General features: G+C 37.1%; 1 protein-coding gene and 1 pseudogene across 1 annotated transcript; one reads left to right on the plus strand and one right to left on the minus strand.

The window, feature by feature from the left end:
• Positions 1 to 1,167: 1,167 nt before the first annotated feature.
• Positions 1,168 to 9,371, minus strand: LOC113303161 (annotated as a pseudogene).
• A 3,996-nt stretch (positions 9,372 to 13,367) lies between these two features.
• Positions 13,368 to 18,255, plus strand: LOC113306079. The gene is made up of 7 exons (XM_026555065.1): positions 13,368 to 14,111; positions 14,812 to 15,518; positions 15,628 to 16,098; positions 16,278 to 16,461; positions 16,609 to 17,006; positions 17,430 to 17,495; positions 17,703 to 18,255. The coding sequence occupies exons 1-7, from the start codon at positions 13,368 to 13,370 to the stop codon at positions 18,253 to 18,255; spliced, it is 3,123 nt and encodes a 1,040-aa protein (XP_026410850.1).
• The last annotated feature ends 4,792 nt before the right edge of the window (positions 18,256 to 23,047 follow it).

The raw sequence follows: 23,047 nt of genomic DNA on the forward strand, positions 1-23,047 counted from the left end.
TGTTCCAATCGATTCCAAATCTCATGAGAAAAAGTGCAATCAATGACTTGAGAATGAATTTCTTCAGTACAAGCAGAAAATAACCAAGATAAAAGAGTTGAGTCTTGATTTACCCAATAAACATAAGCTGGATTAGAAACAAATTCATTATCAGGATCAGAATCAACGAAATCTGAAGCAGTGACGATAGCAACACCAGCAGGAGATGTTTTTCTTACATATTTCGCAGGGCAGTGAAAGGATCCATCAACGAAGCAAAAGAGATCATAACTTCGTAGTAGTGGAGCTATCTGAGATTTTCAGAGAGGATAATTGTTTGCAGATAATTTTGATGGAGGTTTGAATGTTAATGGGATATGTTTGTTTGAATTAGCCATTGAAGATGATATTGAAAAAAATATGAAGTTAGGGTTTATCTGATACCATGTGAGAAAGCTAATATCGTTTGACAGGCTTCTCTGGTTTTGATTTCATTGAACTTTGATTTGAATTATAGATTTAAACTCTCTCTCTCAGGTGTTTATAAACATTTCAAAGCACGCTACCTTCACCGAAGGTGGGTAACGTACATTTTAACCGTCACCTAGCAGTTACCACACACCCACTACACATGACTTGCACACACACTTTTCACACAAGTTTAAGATTGTTTCCTGACAATAAGTATAATACAGTTAAAAAATTTTGTATACTACTCGTCCTTAATTGCCAAGTTGAGGCTGGATTTTTTAATCCAATGAGGTTATCAACTTGTGGCAAATTAGTATGAGGAAGGATCCATGGACACTTTTAAATGGACAAGGTCAGACAAGATTTGCGCCATTTTCTCTGGCAAATTCAAACGACGATGAATTTAAGTCTAATATTTTAATGATAAGTTCCTATTATAAAACTTTATATTCCTACCAAAAATGAATGCAATTCGAGATAGCAAACCTGACCATCTACCGATCTTAATTTCAACCGTTAATTTTGAACCACTGATATTTAAAGGGGTAGATGGCGGTTTTATACATCTCGAATTATGCTCATTTTTTGTATGAATGTAGAGTCTTATAAGAAGAATATACCATCAAATTATTAGACTTAAGTTCATTATTGTTTGGGTTTTGCGGAGAAAATGGCACAAATCTTATCCGACCTTGTCCATCTAAGAGTGTCCATGGATCCTCCCTCAATTAGTATACCGAAATTTTTACTACAATCACATTTAAAACCCAAAAATTGACCTTCCAATTCCCCAAAATACAGTTCTTGGTGAATCAGTGGTGGGCTGTGGGCTGTGAACATCCATAAGTACATATTGCAAACCAGCCATACCCTTGTCAAACATCAAACTTTACATTACAACTAAAATCTACATCTTCATTTGATTTCCCATCTGCTGTAGAAGGGTTGCATCAGCAACACAAGATAATAAATTCATATGCATTTTTACGCCTCTGTTCATCATTCAGAATACGAGGTCTTAGTTCGCAACCTGATAATAAGAAGTTTTCTTTCATGCCTCATAAAACATTCCAACCTCCATTCGCTGTGTAAGAGGTATTCCCAAAGCCGGCAATGCAGACCTACAATTACTGTGTAAAACTTCGTAAAATGCAAGAATAAGCTTATCGAACCAGTTAACATTTTTCCCTATATGAAACCTAGTCTTTCCTCGAACATGAACAACTCCCGCTGATAGTGCCCGTTCCAACTCAAGCAACTCTTCTTCAGCTTGTAGGCTCGTAGAAGTTAAAGTCCCTGAGCAGTTCTGTATATGTAACCTTATATTGTCAGTCACTTGACTGACAAAATCATTTCCTTCGAGATTGAGGGAGTCCGCATAACCATACTGGATAAGGCAGCCATAAACACCTTTAGGACCCAATTTTTTTACTACAATCCGTTCATGTTGAGGTACTTTAGGTATCAACTTGTAACGAAGAGTGGTGAAAATAGTAACCTTATGTAATGACCTCATATTCTTGATGTAATGACCTAACACCGGTGTCAATCCATCTTGAATGTTGCTATAGAAGAAACAGAGGCCGTGAACTCTCTGGAATTCAGGATTAGATAAGAGAATTGCAAGGTTCTCCAATGTTATTTTATAAGTCATTTCATATTCTAACTTCTTCTGTCTTCCATAAAACCAACCAAACATAATGAAGGCAAGAACTAGAGAAATGGCAAACGGAACCCATCCACCTTCCATGATTTTAGTGATGACAGCACTTACATATACTCCTTCCATAACGAAAAATGTTACAAAGTAAAGAGCTACTAGAATGAGCGGGGTTCTCCATATCATGATCATGACTAGTGTCAATAATACAGTTGTGATGAGCATAACTAGACTAACCACAACGCCTGTAAATAAAATCACTGATTAGTATTTCTGAAATAAATCAAAGCAAATCTATTTGTTGGGGAAAATTGCACCCTTCATGCCTAGAGATAATGTACACCTATCACTATCCAATAAGCAAGTTAAAAAAACAAATAGAAATCTGCTGGGTGGATATTATAACTTACCAAATGCATTTCCGATGTCTTTCCCGTCTCCAAAAATAAGCACGACAGAGACACATAAAACCATGAGGATGTAGTTAATCTCTGGAGAGTACACTTCACCCTCTTTGTTAGGCGAGGTGTGTACAACTTTAACTCTTGGGAAGTAATCAAGAACTACTGATTGCTTGATAATAGAAAATGTTGCAGAGATTAAAGATTGGCTAGCAACAGTTGCTGCCAAAGTGGCTATTACAAGCATTGGCCAGTAAACTTTAGTGGGTATAAATTTGTAAAACCCATCATCATGATCATTTGGGTGCCTGATCAGGTATGCCGTCTGGCCGGCATATGTCAGCACCAGAGAAGGATATATTGTGCACAGAAATGCAATCTGTGACAAGGAAAGATGTTACGGTACCGTTGATAGGAAAAGGTGTTACAATACTGTGCATAGAAATTGAATCTTTTAAATAGCAGCAGCAGAATTTTTACTTGAATTGAACTCCTAGAGAAATGACCAAGATCAGCAAACAGTGCTTCAGTACCTGAAATATCACTGTGTTAAAACATTCTATACTTATGACTCCACATAAACTTGTGTAAATACAAGTGCCACTTGCTTTTCCACCACAACTACACCTTTTGGCCCCAACATGGGTTCAAGGGTAAAAACAATTCCGGACATTCTCCTCACAGTATATTATCTCTGAAGATAAATCAGAGAGTTCAGAATCTTTTCTGCGCACCAAGATGCACATAAAATACTCTGCTTTTGAAATCCTTCCAGATAATTATCTTTATATAAATGCAGATTGTTCTGTATTTTTATCCACAGTATGAACCTTTACTTTTTCTTTCAAAATGCAAGGGTTGTGGTACATTGGTTTTAGCAAATTGACGCTTGAAGTAGTTGGGGATGAATGGATTCGAGTTTAAAGTTTAAGCAACTGGAAATATTGAAGATAAATATTCTGCTTTCGGAATCCTTGAAGATAATCAAATGGAATACACACCTGTGATGCAGAGAACGGTTCCTCCAAGTAACAACCAGCCATCCTTTCCATTATTGTGGAAGAAACGCAAGATATAGTGCGGTGATAAAGCCTTAAAATCCCTGGGTAATAATGTACAATGCTATATATTCCAACCATTGGAGTGGTTAAAGTCCAGGTACCCATGATAGGAGAGAATATGAAACTCACTCTTGAAGTGCCAAACTTTTGCACCAGGAACAACACAATTAGTATTACCGCAGAGAGAGCTTCAACATGAGCTGTAAAGTAAAAGATAGTTACACAAATGTAAAAAAAAAGTTATAGAGCTGTGAGTCTGAGACATAGATTCAATAATGTGGATAGAAAGGCTGCTTCAGTATCTCATTAACGCTGTTGAAGCCCATCGGTCTTCTTGTGTTTTCCTAGTAACTTTTAAGCATGTTTCCTTGTGTTCGAATATATTGCCAAACTAAATGTTTATTTGGGTTTTAATTCGTCGGGTAAAGAGGGGTTTCTCTACTGTATAAAACATACAATAGTGGTATTACTTACTTTTAGTTACCGAAGGAAAAGGTGCTCTTAATCCATCCATTGCTGATAGCACTGATACACAAATATTAAAAGAAGACTGTGGGTTTTGAATTCAAAGTGTTATACTGGCAACCTGAATGAATGGAAAATGAGATGCTCAGTAGGAAACCTGAAATTGCTGGAGTAAGTATGCCATCACCAATCAGCATGCACATTCCCAACATTGCTATGAAAAGTAGTAATCTTCTTGCAACCAAACTTCCTTCAAACAATATAGCTAGACGACTTTTCTTTGTGGTACCTCTATAAGGGCTTGGGCTAGAATGGTGATCTGAAATTGAATCTCTTTTGGAAGAAAGAATACTAATGTTTGCATGCCTACAGAGTAACGAATACAATGCGAAAGTCCCACCTGCAATTTAGCATAGGAGTTATTAGATGAAATTTATCTCCATACTTACTTTTCTTTTTTGTTTCATTGGGGCTGACAATAATAACTATTCACCTTTTTATGAAACTCTCATTCGCCAAGATCTACATTGAAATTTCAAAATCCAGTTCACCAAATCTAAGGTGAGGTAAGATGGTCAGTAATATCTGTTCTTGCAACTCCCCGGCAATAATTAGTCTCGCTAATCTCTAAATGTTGATCACTTGATCTTGCTAATACAAAACTTCTAACTGTTCCAATTTAATCTTTAAAAGGAAAAATAAAAACAAAACCGATCGACCGCCACTTCCTTTAACAAACACGAATAAGAGAACTACAATTAATATAAAAGAAAACTCCCTCAAGATCAGTGTTTAAGGAGGTATACAAATCCATATTGTTGTCTTGTGTCTATTCCTATTATAACCCTGTCGGGGACATCCGTAAATACATCACTACTTTCTTTCTAACTGCTTAACCATCTAAGGTTAGTGCTAGACAACACCTTAATATTCATGATAAGTTTCTAATAACTGCTTTAGTTATCAGTCGTTTTCAAATAACTTTGCATATCACTAGGTAAACGAAAGAATGGTAAAATGAGATTACCTTCACCCTGGTCATCAGCTTTAAGAGCAATGCAAGCATACTTGACACAACCAATAAGGGTGAGAGTCCAAAACATGATGCTGTAAATCCCCAAATAATCATCTTCACTGGGAGACTTTAGGTTCATTGATGGGTATACATAAAGAGGGGAAGTAACAAGTCCTCCAAAAACAACACCCAATGTATTGTAAGCAAGAAATAAATTCTTCCCCCAACTGGGTTTATCCTGAAACAACAAATAATTTGTACTTCCAAATTGGAATTTTGACCATATGCTCCCCTTTACATTGAAAAATAATAAAAAGTACAAGATAAGGTAACAAAATCCTACTAATCATAATAACAAGGACATTGAAAAAATTTCATAATCAAAAAAGTAACTCTATACTGTGAAAAATAATTAAAAAAACTTAAAAAGCTACTAAGAGAAAAGAAAAAAACCTTTTGAGTTTAAGGTTATTATCACAAGAACTATTCATTAAAAATGCCCATTTAAACTCCTTTAAAAATCAACCAAAGCCCAAATGAGAACAGATAACAAAACCCTGATAATGCAAAGCGGCAAAAAAAAAAAATGAAGGATTTGGATTAAGTAAACTTTACATTGACTTGCTCGGTTAACGAAGAAGAAGAAGTGAATCCATGATTATCATCTAATGAAGTTGACTCGATAACAATTTCAGAGAAATTAATCTGTGGGTTTGAGTTACTTGTAGAGAGATGGAGATCCATCTACTCTAATGTAATCTATTTAAAATGCAGTAGTTTGTATATTTTTCTCTTTCGAGTAAACACGAGAAAAACAGAAAACAAATAAATGCGAGAGATATGGAGAAATAGGTGTGTGACTCCGTAGCTCGGTGATCTCTTATTTATCTCTGACACTTATTAGGAAAAAAATGCAACATGCCAAAGAACGACTAGACTTTGGAAATAAACGCTGTGGGGACCATGGATCGGGATTTTGACTTCGGTAACAGACACCGTGGGAGACCCCAAAAATCTTTTTTCTTGGTATTATACTAGATAATGACCTGTGTCGTAACGGTCCGGAATATGATTCATTTTTGCCACTGCACAGCGTTAGCATGTTATGTTACTTGGATTGGTCCGAGTTAGAAATATTGCTAACAGGGGTTATCAATTTACCTGAGGGTGTATTAAAATTTACATAAGACAAAACTTCACTTACTGTGAAATAGTACACCCCCAACAAATTTGTAACCCCTATTAGTATCCATGTTTAGCACCTACTCATATAGGGGTTGCAAATTGAGAATAGCCGGTGTCACAGTAGTCTTACGTTGTCGGAACTACTTTAAAATCCATGTTGTTGAATCAAGGTTGCATGGACCGGACGTTGTAGCAGGCTATATTCCGAAGCATCGGTTCGAATTTTTCGCTAAGGTGCTAACTAAACCTGCGAGTAAACTTAAAAGGATTCCAAAAAAATATTTGCACTCACTTTTCGTGTTGCAGCAACAATTATTCAAGTACTGGTATGGACCTAAGGCACAAAGATCAGATTTTGCATCTGGATAACACGCAGTAGCAGATTTGTCACCATCATATATGCCAGCTTAAATTTCTCCTCGGCCTTGTCTAATTCATGATCATGTCCAGGAATCACAGTTGCAACCACTAATGATTATGGAGGGTATGGAAGGGATTTTGTGGTTGCTGTGAAGGTTGAATCAGAAGCCGCCGCACAATATCGAGTAAAAAATACTTGTCATAATCCAGTAATCCTCTTTAAGAAAAAGCAGATGTAACCAAAACCAAGAAAACATAAGATCCACAACCATAGTGACATTCTCTTAATGTCATTTTAACGCAGGAGTGAACCGTAAGCAAACAAATATATGGATTTTTTAATTTACACATTGGCAATCTATTAACTTTTATTAGACCGTAGATATGGATACGGTTAAAAGGCTCTATCCTTTAGGAAAAATATTGTAAGACCCCATGGCATTTCACATTTATCAACCGCATAAGCTAATATGCCATTCATTCTAGAAGTAAAGCTTCGTCTTGCCTAATATTGTCTGGGTCTAAATGAATTATAAACTTATTAGAAATTCATATTTTCCAAATTGAAGTGGTCATTGAACAACTTAAAGCTGAATTCTACCTAATATTTTTCAAAAAAAAAAGCAAGGTAAACCAAAACCGGCATCGATAATCCCAGATTCATGAGAAACATTCCATGTATCTTTTAAAGAAGTAACAACTACAAAACTATGAAGTACGGGTGGGTGTAGGTAGAGAGGCATTATCATTTTCAAGTGACGGAACTACAGAAGTTACACTATATCAGTATCGGGTGGCATTTCAAAAATTTATAGAGAACAATATTGACAATTTAAAGTTTATAGAGAACCTAATAGGATAGGCGATGTGTCGACCATTTTTTAATCCAAATTGTGTTCAGACAGGCACCTAAGGCATGTAAAGTTATTATAATCAATAATTCATAGAAGACAGGCATATGTCACTACTCCAAGGGTTATAGAATGGAAACTCAATTACCTCCAGTTCTGCGATAAACAACATTTCCAGGAGTAACGCTTCCCACCTTCTCAATCATTTCCATCTCTTGATTCAGTTATTACAGCGTATCCACCAATTCCATCTAAAGCAACTACTGGATAGCCATCCTGTAAAAATCACATGAATTCACTTAAAGAGGGTCATTAGCCTCCTAAAAATACTATCTAATAGAATGATAACAAATAAAATGACGAATTTAGTGAAAATCTGTCCATTTACTATAGTGTGTTTTACGGGTAGTTTATCCACAAATAATTGTCCCTTCAGATTTTGCCGAAGAAAAATAACGAATGACAATGAATTTAGACATGAAACCCAGTCCCAGACGTGATTGAAGGTTTCGTATTGAACATGTTTATACAATTATGTATCTTTGTATTGCCCTTTGGTAGAATGGTGAACCTGTTAAGCGAATATATTCCACCATGCGTAGCAATGGATCGAATTTCCAAATGAGTTTTTTTGGTACAACGACGGTTTGAACATGGAACTTCAAAATATATAACATACTATTTCCAACTGTTATTGCATGTGGGGGAAAACACTTATCTAACTTCAGATTTTTAGCATGTACCAAAGATTTTAGATATATTTGATTCAATGTACAGAAATCTATGTACTAAAAATATGATATGTTCAGTACGATATTAGAGCTGAGACTACAGGACAAACATATTTCAGATACAAATTCAGATGCTTACACTGTCATCAGCATGAAGACGTCCAGGTTGGTGACCTCGTTGGTACCCATGAAATCTAGTACATTCCAGTTTCTTGACATTCGAACGCGAGTCATCCATTTTGTGCCTTCTTCGGTCTCACCAATATGAAAGAAGGTTTTATAGATGTTTGCCTGACGTTTGGAAGGGCTGTTCACAATCTGGAAATCCATTTGAATATAAAGAAAGAGTATGGACTGCATAAAATTGGAAAAAAATAGTCAGAAAAAGTATCCTCTTACATAAATATACATAGCAGGTTGAGAAGAAAAAAAAGACCCGAACTCAAAAAGGGACTTACTATTTGTGTGGTTTATGAAACTTAAGAGGCCTTCATGGTATTTTCTTCACTCATGTTTGTACCTTTGTACTTCCAGGGGATATTTTTTTAACTTATCATTGTCGGAGAAATAATCAAATTCCACCACTCTATTGTAAATCAATCATAACATCCACAATTTGGTTCCTTTATTGAAGTGGAGTTCTATCAGAATAGGTTACTGAAACTTAAATTGACACAAATAAAAATCAGAGAACAATGACCTAATATGGATGGCACCTCAAGAGAAATTCATAAAAAAAATCAAGAACACAATTGCCTAAGATGGAAATTCAAAGTCTAACACAATCAAAAATTAAAGTCAGGAACACAATTAACTAAGATGGATGACACCTATTTTCCGAAAACAACAATTGAAACCTGCAGTGAACTTGGAAACTTAAAATTGAAAAACTCAAACAAAAACTGAAAAGAATTAAAGAACAAAAGACGGGCAAAATCAGAACGAAAATTGAAAAAAATTAAAGGAAAAAATGGCCATTACCTAACAGTATTGAAAGAGAATGCGTCTCAAACATGGTAAGATGATGACCTATGTTGGTGTTTATGTAGGGAAACATTTGTAACATATGAGGAACTTGATTGACGGGTCTTCAATATTACCGATACTTAGGGGAAGAGAACTTTTTTTTTTTGTAATGAGAAAATAAGATCAGGCGATAATATGGTAACGTAAAAGGATAATTAGGGGAAGAGACTAGAGAGGCGAGGGGATAATAACGGAGGAACGTTTTGATTATGTGTAACGTAAGAAGATGATAATAATGGAGGAGCCAATCTGAGCGGTTAGATCCAGAGTAGAACATGGATTGATTTTCAGCCATCATTTGTCTTTCAAAACTGTGAGACTTTGAGAGCAAATGGCAGCCGTGGATTGCAATAAAAGTCCCAATTGCAACCATCGGATTTTACAAAAACCATTGTAACATAGATAGCTTCAAGTTGCACGGGCTAGTCTCACATGTATCTACCATAATTCGTGGTGATGGAACGCATCCTTCCCAATTCAGTATTTTTCTCCTTTATTTTCTTTTTTGGTCGATCAAAATACGTCACAATTAAACACCAAAAGTCATTAGAAACAAACGGAAAGTCATTAAACAATGACAATGACCCAAAGCTAAATCACATAAACAAATGAGTTCAAAGCGTCAAGTCTACAAAAATCCATAATTCTGAGTATTTTGGTGCGCAATCAAGCCTGAAAAATCTGGTTTATGTTAGAAAAACTCATCTTCTCCACCTTTTGGCCAACTTTTCTATAGAAAATTTACCCCTCTGTAAACATGCAGAAAACAAATATGTTGTTGATCAGAGAAGCTAACTGGAGCTCTGCAACGTCATCCCGACGTTTTGCACCATTCCCTTGTTCATGTTTTCCGAATTACTCAATCTAAGAATCAAGCTTAGTAATACTCTTCAATCTTTGCTCCTAATTGCCATTTTCATTAGCAGTTATATCATCTACAGATCTCTGTTACTTCTCACTACTTTCTCAGATAGAAAATCTTTGCAAAATTCAATCGTTTCCAACAAAAACAAGTATAAGCAATACTCAAACATCTTTGTAACAAATAGTAATCAGTTCATAAATTTATACATAAAGAGTTTCAATCTCTGCATTCAGCAGTGCATTTCCATTTTCCCATCTAACTCCCAAAAGATTAAAGCTTTAAACCATAAACATATCAAACCTGAAATAAATTACCAAAATACTACTTCCCAAATCCTAACTATTACCAAACACCTAAACATTCCTGAGACAACCACAACCACTACAAACTTTACATATTTAACCCAGAAAATCACCCCGAATATTCACATCACCACCACCAACAACTAAAGAGAAAAACTGTCAGAATCCGCAACCGCAAAAAGAAGCTTACCACAATTTGCACCAGCATCAAAAAGAGAAGAAATAAGGAAAATTACCAGAAAAGCTGTATGTTTAAAAAAAACTTGTTGATCGTCTTCAAGCTTGATGCGCAACCTGAAGAGATTACCATAAATCCTCTTCATCGGTATCCCATCCTTCTTCCTCATAAAGCGCGCCATCATCACTGTCAGACGGAGCATGTGAAGTTCCACTCGAAGATGATAAATCATCTCTGTCCTCATCTTCTTCTCCATCCTCTTCTTCAGTATCCTCTTCATCTGAAATGGCTATACGTATGCTTACCTTTATCTTGCTGGGCTCACCTTCATTCATGGTGCGTGCAAAGACTTTGGGATTGGAAAGCTCATATACGAATCGGCTCCTCAGCTTCCCATCATGATAAGCCTCCATCTTGCGTTTATCCTCTGCAACATCAGATTCAAGGTCACTGGTGTTTACCTCTTCTACATCATACTCAAATCCGTCAGAAGCTTCAGAATCACTCTTAGTTGCACTGCCATATCTGGGAGTTTTGGCATGCTTCTCGGCCAATTCCTCATCCTTTCTGGTTTGACATGATATGAATTTGGGTAGCCATGCAGAATAGAGAGACTCAATCCTTCGTTCCCTTTGGAGACGAGCAGCTTCTTCCTCTTCTCTCAGACGTATTTGTGCTTGAACACGACGATCAATCTCAGATTGAGTTTCATCTCTCAATCTCTGCAATTCTCCAAACTCAAAAAAGGAAGTATTGATTTGGCTTGAGAAAACTCAGGCGTCTCAGGTGGTGCAACAGGAAGGTTACCATTGGTGGTTGGTGGATTTTGTCCAGGAAAATCATCCATTTTCTCCAATTAGATTCCTAACTCTAAACCTTTCCTCTTCTGTGAAAAACTATTATGAAAATGATAATCTCTCTGCTAATTATCCCTTTAAATACCCATTTGTACCTATTCAATTCCATTTATGGCGCTTAGTTAACCGTCATGTCCCTTTGTTTACCACGCACATTCAAAGCCATGCATACCTCCTTCACTCGAATAACCATTATTACCCTATCAAGACCTATTTTAACACCTAATCTTTACTATTGCCTTTACTCCTATTGGAACTGCCATTAAGGAAGGTTTTGGTGGGTTACCAAACTTTGAAACTTCATTTTGGGGTCTAATTAAAATTTTATGTTTTATGCAGATTAGAAGAAGACAACATCAGTTGGGAGGCACCATTGCGATTTGGGGCATGTCAGACAGTTGCGTTACTAGCTTTACCCTTGAACCAAAAATCTCAATGGACCCTCCACATCAATCCCTGAACCATTCACCCCAAAATAAACTTTCCCTCCACTTTTCTACCATTATTACTCTTGGCAATTTACATCATCACATAAACGTCAGCCCAAGAAATGACAAATCCAATAAATATCCAACAACCTCAATCCATGTCATGCAATCCCAGTCCAACCTACTTCAGAAGATCCAACAATGTATTATTGGGTCTGTCCACATGTGGTTTTCTCTCTACAATACTCACGTGAATACTTCAACTCGAATAACTTATATCAAGTTTGGATATGAAAGTGACATTCCATATGTTAATCCTCCTCCCCAAAGAAAACTTTGCAGTCCACCTACAACTACCTTACACCAATTTTCTCCTAAAAGTTTCACAGTCCATAGTCAACAACTTTCTCATTCTTTTTTTAAGGTTCAAATTCAAATACAAACAAATCATGCTTATCTCTCCTTCCTTCATATTGTCTGCAACCAATATCAAAACAGTATCACCAAGAGATTCTTTTCTCTACAACAGTTTTTTATATTAGTTATTTGGAAACCTGATCTCCATGAATCCATATTCATATATATCCAATTTTCTTACATGATGGAAATCCCACATCCCTCAGAGAACTCTCAAACCTTGAACCAAGAGATTCAAACACTTTCTGCTCAAATGACTGAGAAACTAACTCTACCATCCTCTCTTACTAAACCAGTCTTCATTGATAAGAAAGTTGTCTTAGCTGAAGCTGATACCAATTGGAAATGGTGCATACTGGGATACGCTTGCTGTGAAACTTTGATCCCAACCTCTTCTATCAGATTTTATATCTGTAGTAACTGGCCTTTAGCTCAACACCCAACCATAACTACCTTCAATGGCCAGCGAAACAAAGTTCTTATCCGTTATCTATCTGAAGAGGATTTTAACAGAATCAATTCTCAAAAACCTTGGTTTGTCCGTGGTTATCTAATGGTGCTAAAAGTTGTTCCCGTAGAAGGCTGGCCTCCAAACCATCAACTCATATTTGATGAAGAAATCATGTGGTTCATTTTATGCAACATTCCCGATGAATGCACATAATTTGAGGATCTTCAGATTCTCACTCTCAGTATAGGGGAACTTATTGAAGCTCAAAATCCTTTTGGCAAACATCCTCTCAAGAAGAATGTCAAAGTCTGTATTAGAATCCCAGTTCAGAAAGCTCTACCTACATGCATTCCTCTTTTCACAACTGGTAGGAGTGAACCCCTCTTGATTAAATGTAGACACATTAGAGTTCCAGGATATTTCTGCACCTCTTGTCGCATCCTTGATAATAAAGATCAAAACTGTCCTACTTGGAAGCTAAAGCAAAAAAAAAAAATCAAAGAAATTGATGCTCGTTGCAGTAACTATACTCTTCCGGCTTTCTCAAAGTTAATGATGTCGTCTGAAATCAAGCAAGTAAACCCTACTTCTGCTGCTATCACTGATACCAACATGCTACAGTCCGAGGTCATACCAGAAACACAAATTGAAACGACTGCAATCGATGTGTGCAACAAAGATAAAAGCTGCAGCTTTTGATCAAAGAATGGATAATACTACTCAGAAGAGCTTATCAAACACCTTTCAAATGGGACCTTTCATCAACAGATCCACAACTTTGAAGATCTTTGATATTGGTCCTGTTCAGAAACACTCAACCCAGTTGGAGAATGGTATGCCAATTATTCTAAAGCAAGTTACTATTCAAAATTTTATTGTAGCTGCTTCTATATCTGGTGCTGAGTCAACCCCTAGTGGACCAATTCGTACCACAAACTCATCTAGGAGATTCAAAACTGTTGTTATCCTAAATACCAGCTCAATCATCACTAGAGAAACAGTCAACACTGCTGAACAAGATGCTCTAGCAAATCTCAAGAGAAATATTAATCCCAGAGATGATTTACGGAAACGTACTAGAGCCAACTCTAGCTTGGCTAGTCTAGTGGTTATCCCTGAAGAACAAACCTCTACTGAACCTGATTATGCTCAATTGTGTACTCCAATCACCAATTTGGGAGAACTTCCAGCTATCGATCTTTCTACATGCTCTCTCAACACCCAACCAATTTTCAATTCCTTTGGGAGCTACAACGTACCTGCTGATAATTCCTCAGATAACAATGATGTATGCAACAATTCCCATCTCAATGCTGCTAGCTCTAGTCTCAATTCCTCCCAAAGTGATTTTCAAAGTGGTAACGGAAACAATACCTCTCTTGGTGGTGGATATGACTCTACCACTCAGGTAAACTCAATACCCTTACCTCCTTCTCTTGATAATTCCAATCCTACTTTGAATCAATCCCCTATCAATAACGTAAACATTGTTGCTTGGAACATTAGAGGATTTGGAAAAAAAATCTGCCAACAAAGAACTTAGTCTGCTTTGTAAGAATGTTAACACTCATATCATTTTCCTCTCTGAAACTAAAATGGGTAAAGATATGGCGGTTAGGAAACTTAAAAATATGGGCTTTCCCTGCACCTTCAATGTCCCCAGTGTTGGTAGAAGTGGTGGTATGATTTTAGTTTGGAAAAAGGAAATTCACCTGAATGTGGTCTCATCCAACTTGAGGGGCATCCATGTTACTTCAACTGATACTATTCACTCAAAAAATTGTCATATTCATTGTGTCTATGGAGAAACCAATAGTAGTCTAAGACCTTCCTCTTGGGAACAATAATATGTCAACAAACTGTTGTTCCTTTAGATGAGCATGTCTTATTCATTGGTGATTTTAATACCCTTCTAGGAACAGAAGATAAAAATGGTGGCCTTGAAGTGAATAATTCTGACTTTGAATATCTTAAAAAAAATTGTTCTGTTTTCAACCTGCATGATCCTATTTTTTCTGGTCCAAGATTCACTTGGTCCAATATGCAATAAGGTCCTGATTTAATTCTTGAAAGGCTTGACAGATGTTTTTTAAACCAAATTGCTGAAGATCTTTCCTAAATTCTGTGTAAATAATCTCCCTAGGGACTCTTCTGACCATTGCCCCATGCATATAGGTTTTAACTATGAGGATACTTGCATGCCTAGACCTTTCCATTTTATGGCTATGTGGATTGAGGATCCAACCTGCAGAGACATTATAACAAATTCCTGGTCTGTTAATGTTGTAGGATCTCCAACCTATAAATTAAGAGCTAAGATTCTTAGTACTAAAAAAGGCCTTAGAGATTGGAACAAATCTTCCTTTGGTAATATTCAAACTGATATATCTACCATCAGGAAAGAATTGTTAGATTTACATATTTCTGATCCTAGTGATTCTACTACTTCTGCTAGACTTAAAGCCAGACTAGAGTACCTCTACAATATAGAAGAACTCTACTGGAAAGACAAGTCTAGAGAGGTATGGCTCTTGGAAGGGGACAGAAACACATCCTATTTTCATAGAGTCACTCTCTTCAAGAGAAAGAGAAATGCTATCAGTTGGATCAAGGATTCCTCCAATACTATCCTAACAGATAGAGATAGTATTGGAAATTCTTTCATAGATTATTTGAAAAATCTTTATTCTTCTCAACCTCGTCAATTTCAGGATGAAATTTTGAATGATCTTCCTGTTAAAATTTCTGCTGCGGATAATGATACCTTAAATCTTCCCCTCACTGCTGAGGAAATAAAAAATGATATTTTCCAAATGTGAGGGAAAAAAAGGCCCTGGACCAGATGGTTTCACAGGCTTATTCTATCAGAAAAATTAGGATATTGTTGGAGAAGCTGTTGTCGATATGACCCAAACCTGTTTCAGAACAGGGCATATTGCAAAAGCCTTCAATCATACCAACATTGCTCTTATCCCTAAAGTCCCTTTAGCAGATCTGGTCAGTCAATATAGACCCATAGGACTATGTAACTTCATTTACAAAATCCTTTCTAAAACTCTAGCTAACAGGTTAAAACCCTTTATGAACAATATCATATCCCAAAATCAAAGTGCTTTCATACCAAATAGAAGTATTTCTGATAATATTCTTCTAGAAAATGAAGCCATATATTCTGTCAATCATAATGACAAAGTTGAGGGTACTGCTGTTATCAAACTTGACATGTCCAAAGCTTATGATAAACTGGAGTGGTCTTTTCTTGAAAAAGTTTTGAGAAAAATGGGGTTAGCTGAAAATTGGATTAAACTCATAAATCAATGTGTCTCTACTGTCTCATATTCTGTTCTTTTAAAAGGTAGCCCTACTGTTTTTTTCCAACCTGAAAAAGGTCTAAGGCAAGGGGATACTTTATCCCCTTACCTATATATTATCTGTGTTGAGGCTCTTTCCTCTTATATAGATACTCTTCAAAGGAATGGTACCCTGAGAGGTATCAAAATTTGTAAAACTTCCCCTGAGATGACTCATCTTCTGTTTGCTGATGATTCTCTTCTGTTCACTTCTGCTACCACAGAAAACTTCTCTGCTATAAAAACTACCTCCAAAAGTACTGCCTTGCTTCTGGGCAAGAAATTAATTTTGATAAGTCTGATATTCTATTCAGTAGAAGAATCCCCGAGCATAGGAAAGCCCTTTTGGCTAATATTCTGGAGATTCAAAGCAGAGATTTGAGAGAAAAATATCTTGGGACTCCTACTGTTTTCCAAGCTTCTTAAAACCAAATCCATGTGGGTATTCTCCAAGCTGTGGACGCTAGAATTACTGTTTTTCTTCATAAGCTCCTTTCTCAAGTTGCTAGAACTACTTTGGTTAAACATATTGGTCAAGCTATTCCTTTATTTCAGATGGGGGCTTTCTTAATCCCAAAACATCTTTGCAGACAGATGGATGCTCACCTCTGCAAATTCTGGTGGGGAGAGACTCTGGAACCAAAAGATAGGAAACTTCACCTTTTGGGTTGGGATATTCTCTGCTCACCTAAATCTGAAGGTGGTTTGGGATTCAGAAAAGTTGAAATACATAATCTTGCTATGTTAGCTAGAGATGTCTGGAAAATTATTGAAAATCCTGATTGCATGTTAGCCAAGATTTTAAAAACTAGATATTTCCCTAGAATTGACTTTCTGAATGCTAAGTGTCCTGACAAGTGTTCTTGGACCTGGAAATGCTTACATGCTATTAAGGAGTTGATAAAACCTTTTATCTCCTGGATTGTTGGTGATGGAAAGTTCATTGATCCCTGGTGTGATAAATGGATTCCATCTTTGGGCTCTGCAACCCCCAGCCCTCTTACCCCTCCTGATCCTAGTGTTAAAGTTAATTATTTCATTGATGATAATACTAGAACCTGGAATGTTTCTAGACTCATTACTCATTTTGATGATGCTTATGTTAAGAAGATCGTCATTATTCCCTTAAGCCAGCTTTGCACTCCTGATATGAGGGCTTGGGATCTTTCAAAGAATGGTAAATTTTCTTCAAAATATGCCTGTTTGGGACTCAGAGGCATTAAACCCTCTCCCAGTAAAACTCTTTGGTTGCATATTTGGAAAATTAGAGTTCCATACAGAATTCAATTATTCATCTGGAAAGCATCGAAAAATGCCTTACCGTCTAGAACTAGCCTTCATACTAGAATGCTTATGCATTCTGTTGAATGTGTTAGGTGCAAGGATCCCCATGAAAACATAATGCATACTCTGGTTCTGTGCCCTTTTGCTTATAAGGTCTGGTTTTTATCTAGTTTTTGCATAAACACTTCTTTCTTTTCCCAAAAAAACTCTCATCAGTGGCTCATTTTCTGGCTTCTAGATCTAAACTCCAAATCGCCTGATGATTCCCAAAGTTTCTTTGTTGCCATCATGTGGTCTCTCTGGACTAGTAGAAACAACTTGGTTTTTCAAAATGTGTCTGAAACTCATACTTCTGTCTTATAAAGGGCTAAAGTTATGCTTCTCATTAGGAAAAATGCCAATGTAGCTACTCTTACTACCCATATTGCTCTAAGTCATAAATGGATGCCCCATTTGTTTGGATGGATAATATGTAATACTGATGGAGCCTTTGATGACATTACTGGAGAGAATGGTGCAGGTTATGTGATGAGAGACTTTTCAAGCAAAGCCTCTTTCTGTGCTGCAATGGTGTTTGAAGTTTCATCTGCAGAAGAAGCGGAAGCCAGAGCTATATGGGGAGTTCTTAAGAAAGCAGTGGAACAGAAGATGACTCATATAATCATAGAAAGTGATGCTAAAAAGTTGGTGGAACAATTGTCTTTTGGTTATTTTGATGGTGATCCTAGGACAGATGCCATTTTTAAAGACATTAAGTTGTTTTCTTCTAAGCTGTCTGCTTGTATCTTTAGTTTTCAACCTAGAATCTGTAACTTTGTCGCTCATGAGTTAGCTCAATGGGCAAAACGTAAGAAATCCACTATGTACTGGTATGTGCTTCCTTCTTGGCTTGCTCCAACAGTTGAGGGGGATTATTAGCCTTTTTGAAAGCTCTTGATTATAAAAAAAAATGTTGGAATATATGTCACGTATGACATATTCGCCCACCGGGGAGATTAAGGTGGGATATTCAGAAGACCAAAGACCAAGTCAGTAGAAGATTTATTTTTACCTAGTCAAGTTTATTATATAGGTTTAGGTTTACCGGTGTAGATGGTGAAATTTGGATAAGGGGTAAAAGTGTCATTTCAAGACCATGGGACAAAACTCAATTCTCACGGGAGAGATTCAGTCATTGGTACTCAAGGAACCCATAGCCTAGCCACGATTTCTAGTATACGTCCTCGCGTTACACTGCTGGTCGTGATGTCGTGACTCCTAGCGCACATCCTCGACGAGATACTGTTGGTCATGTAGGTTTTGTAGAGCGTAAAACGTCCCCGACTGACTTATGAACCCAAACAACCATAATTTCATCATTTCTTCGCGAGACGCAGCTGGTTGTGATGCCATGATTCCTGGTATAAATCCTCAACGAGATATACTGTTGGTCACGTAGGATCTGTAGATGCGTAAAACCGTCCCCGACGGACTTATGACCCAGAGCGGAGGCATACATGTCTCCTGTAAGCACGACGCACCCTATTTTAGATCAATGACACTGTTCATGTCTACTCTAGGCTCTGACTCGACTTATGAGGCTTCCAAATAATTCCTAGGAAATCACCGCGAGATACACTGGTTATTCTGCCTCTAGGCCCTTTCGACAGACTCCTAGAACATCCTCTCGAGATACATCGGTCATGTCGGCCCGTTATACGTACACAATTAACCCCTAGCACATCTCTACAAGACACGATGGTGAAAGACAAGTGAGCCAATGTCTCGCAGAGACATTATTAGGCGTGCAAGCCTTCATTTCTCTCCCAGAACATGTCTCAGATGATTTCGGAGAGACTTAATCGTGTGAGCCAAATCTCATAAGGCCTCAGTCGCGTCAGCAAAATCTTAGATGGCTTCAGCTGTGTCGGCCAAATCTCAGACAACCTAGGTAGAGGCGGCCAAATCTCAGACAGCCACAGTCGCGTCAGCCAAACCTCGGATGGCCTTATCCGAGCTGAGCTAGCTCGTCTGAAGAGTCTTATACAAGCATAAAACTCAGGCACAAGCCTCACTTAGGGCTCATGCCTCTTTCTCAGCCTCTTAAATATATTCCTGGCTAGTAAAATTAGGCATGAATTGTACATGTTTATCAAAAAAAAAACATGGATAAGCTTCCTTGAGCTGCATGCTCAACAACGGGACCCCCTTGTGCGGTCCAACAGAACTTCGTATGTAGTTCTTCACATATAGTGCTTCGAATATATGTCTTGAAATGTAGTTCTCTCTTTGATGACTATTCAGTCTCAGTCAATTGCTTCATTAGAACTTTGCTAGTAAAATCCAGTGGGACAAAACCTTATTGCAATTCTTCACATTTAGTGTTTTACGTTTTGTACTTTACATGTAGTTCATCACGTGTAGTGCGATCTTCAAAGACCACTGAGTCTAAGTTAATTGTGTTGCTAAAACCTTGTCAGGAAAATACAGTTGTATAAAACCTGAGCTAAGGAAAAAGAGTACAATATTGAGAAGACTTGGAGCATAATTGGACTCTCATATGTTGCCTCATTAAAACCTTGACAAGGAAAACCCAGTGGGGAAAAACCTTGGCGAAGTAAAAATAGTACAACGCGATAAGTCCAGGTAAAGTTACTTCATTCAAGTTCACTTCTATTGTTTCTTCACAACTCAGAAAAATCCCGTGAGAAAAAGAATAACCTTGGAAAATCAGATTCCAGGTGTTTGTTATTGTCTCATTAAAAACCTTGTCGAGTAACAACACTCTATGGGAAAAAGTAATCTCGGTGAGGAAAAAAGAGTTCAACACACCGTTAGATGCTCCCCCTGATACTATACGATTTCTTCAGGCTTATGCATTCATGGGGCTTGAACAATTTCTTTAGTCCTGCGCAATCAACGGAGTTTGGACAATTTCCTTAGTCTTGTACTTTCACATGTGGATTTAGTTTATAAGTCTGCCACATTTTCGTCAGACTTTACTTTGCTGACTTGAAATGTCTTGAAGACATTGTTGTTGTTATTGATTGTATTATAACGCTTAACAGACTATCACGCATCATTTCTTTGATTTAGATATTTTCAGTAATATCAATGCGGTATTTAGCGTTCAACATATGCCCGGTGTTGTGTAACGTTGTATCGCCAAAAAGGTTATCGAGTAACAAAAACCCTATAGGAAAAAATGATCTCGAACGAAGGGAAAAAGAGTGCAACAAACCTTCACATTTCGAAGTAAATTATATCGACATCATATCCTTGGATCATCCCCCTGATGTCATTATCTCCCTATGTTTCCATTCAAGGAAGTGTCTAGACAATTCCTTTAGTCATGTGTTTTACGAAAGTGAATTTTGGTAATGCTTAATAAATAATTCTACTACATCTCCCCATGATTACTTCTATGAAATGTATCTTATTTTTCCTTCATAATGAACAATTGTTCGGACTGTAGTTTCGTTAGCAAACCTTTTCATGTATTTGTAGGAATAAACTAACATATTTGAGAAGTTTCCTTTAGGTATATGTTTACATTTCATATATCATTCCAATGATACTGCGTTGGAGCTGAGCTATATCTAGCTAATAAGTTCAAATGAGGATGTTGTATTTTGTCGATCGTAGAGTACAATAATGCTTATATTGCACTAAGATATGGGAATTTCATCTCCCAATACATCTTCGTCATATTTGTTTAGACGAAATGGTCGTTCATGTACATTTGAAACTCGACTAATCATGGGAGTGCCCGCAGGATGCATGTCTTTGTTAAATTGCCTGACAATGGGCATATGCAAACTGGTAGAATAATACACCACAAGCTCGGTCTTCTAGTTCAGAACATAGATAAGATCGAGATTTCCCAGAATTTTCATCTCAAATTCAGATTTTACATAGCTTGTAAGATCTCTTATTCCATTAAGAGTACTTATCATGTCCATACCGTCAACATATGAGGCTATAATTATGAATCAGGAACTTAGTTAATACGCATGGCACAAAATCGTACTTGTTTATCCCTTCCCAATCAAATAGTCACTTATACTGGTATACCACATCCGTCGGATTGTTTCAATCAATAAGTGAGTGTTCCAGTGTAACTGCAAACACACTCCGTGGTTTAGAGTCATTTGACTTGGGAAGCAAAAGTCCATCATTCACTTTTGAAAATATTTTTGAGTCTAAATCTTCAGAGATGTTACCACATCTACTGTGTTTCAAGTTCTTTTGAAACTACCAACCAAATTAATTAATAGTACATTATGATGTTCAAAAGAGTAAGCAATCCAGGGGTTTGTGAGAAACCTCACGCCACAAGGTGATTCTTTATACTTAAAGACCTCATTCTTCTCACTACACTTTGTGACAAATAACCACATGTGTCTCACTGGATTTACACTTGGTTAGTTAGCACTACTACACCAAATACCCATATATTTGTCAAAGAACTAAGTTCTAGCTGGATTGCGTAAGCCAAATCTGCTCTTTATTTGAAACTAACAAAATAAAGAATGGTTCGATCTCATTGTGCTCTACTTCTGGAGCAACTATTTATGGATTATATCATCACTGTGCACACATGATCCTTGAATTGACTCATGTGCATTCTCATAATCCGTCAGGATTTCATTGTTCTCTAGAATCATTCAAAACTTCGGAGCGTCCTCCCATTTGATTCATGGACATATTTAGATACAATCTTATGATATGATTTCAGATGATATAATTAGGTTGTGCCTAACTCACCTATTTCATTCCTAGGTGAGCACTGATCCAACCTAGCGGTCTCTTCATCCTCCCTTATGGATCCGCAGCCTCAACCACACTTCCACCAAGTGTAATTATAACACCTTAGTTTATGGTGCATATCATTTATTAACCTTACGGGCACGTTTTCAGTTGGTATGTGTGATCTTGTCAGTTTAGCGATATCAGTGTGCATTCCGAAAATAGATAATTATTTTTTTCACTTCACATTTCCATTGTGGAGTATAGGAGTCTATATGATAAAAAATGAAAAAAAAAAAAAAAAAACGATTGTTTGTGGGTAAAAACGGCTCACAGGTTTTCTGGTAAAAAAGTGGTGGATGGGGCAAGTACTTGCTGAAGCAGATGCTCGGAGTTGTGAATCATCTGAAACTTTAAACAAATGTACTGCAAGGGAGTACTTTGAGTTCGAGAGACTAATCTGTAGGACCCTGGTCTGTAGGGATGGAAGCTGAGATTGTGTGGAGATCAATGGAGATTTATCTATAGATGATGTGATGTATTGAACTGTTGTGAATAGAATTCTATGTGTAAACGAGAGAAATCCTCTGAAAGTGTTTGATAACTTGACAGTGATGAGTCTTAGTTGTTGTTCATTATCAGATCATAGGTTCAGAAACCTATTTATAGCAGCACATCAATCTCCTGTAAGTTGTGACGGTTAAGGGTAGCGGTGTGTAAGAACCATTTCCAATTTACACGGAAAACTGGGTTAATCAACCATGCACTACTCCATTCATTACTTAACTGTCAGCACGACTTACCACAACTCTCATCGTGGATGTACCTCGCATCGCATATGTTGTATACCGCCAGACTAAAACCCTAGTGATATCCCCCCATGTGTATGAGTGGTCAATCTTTGACCTACAACTATGAGTCTTATGAATTGAACTGACGAAGTTCAATACTGTGATAGATGAGGCATGGGATGATGAAACAT

Source organism: Papaver somniferum, chromosome 8 (genome assembly GCF_003573695.1).
Source record: "Papaver somniferum cultivar HN1 chromosome 8, ASM357369v1, whole genome shotgun sequence".
Taxonomy (NCBI): Eukaryota; Viridiplantae; Streptophyta; class Magnoliopsida; order Ranunculales; family Papaveraceae; genus Papaver; species Papaver somniferum.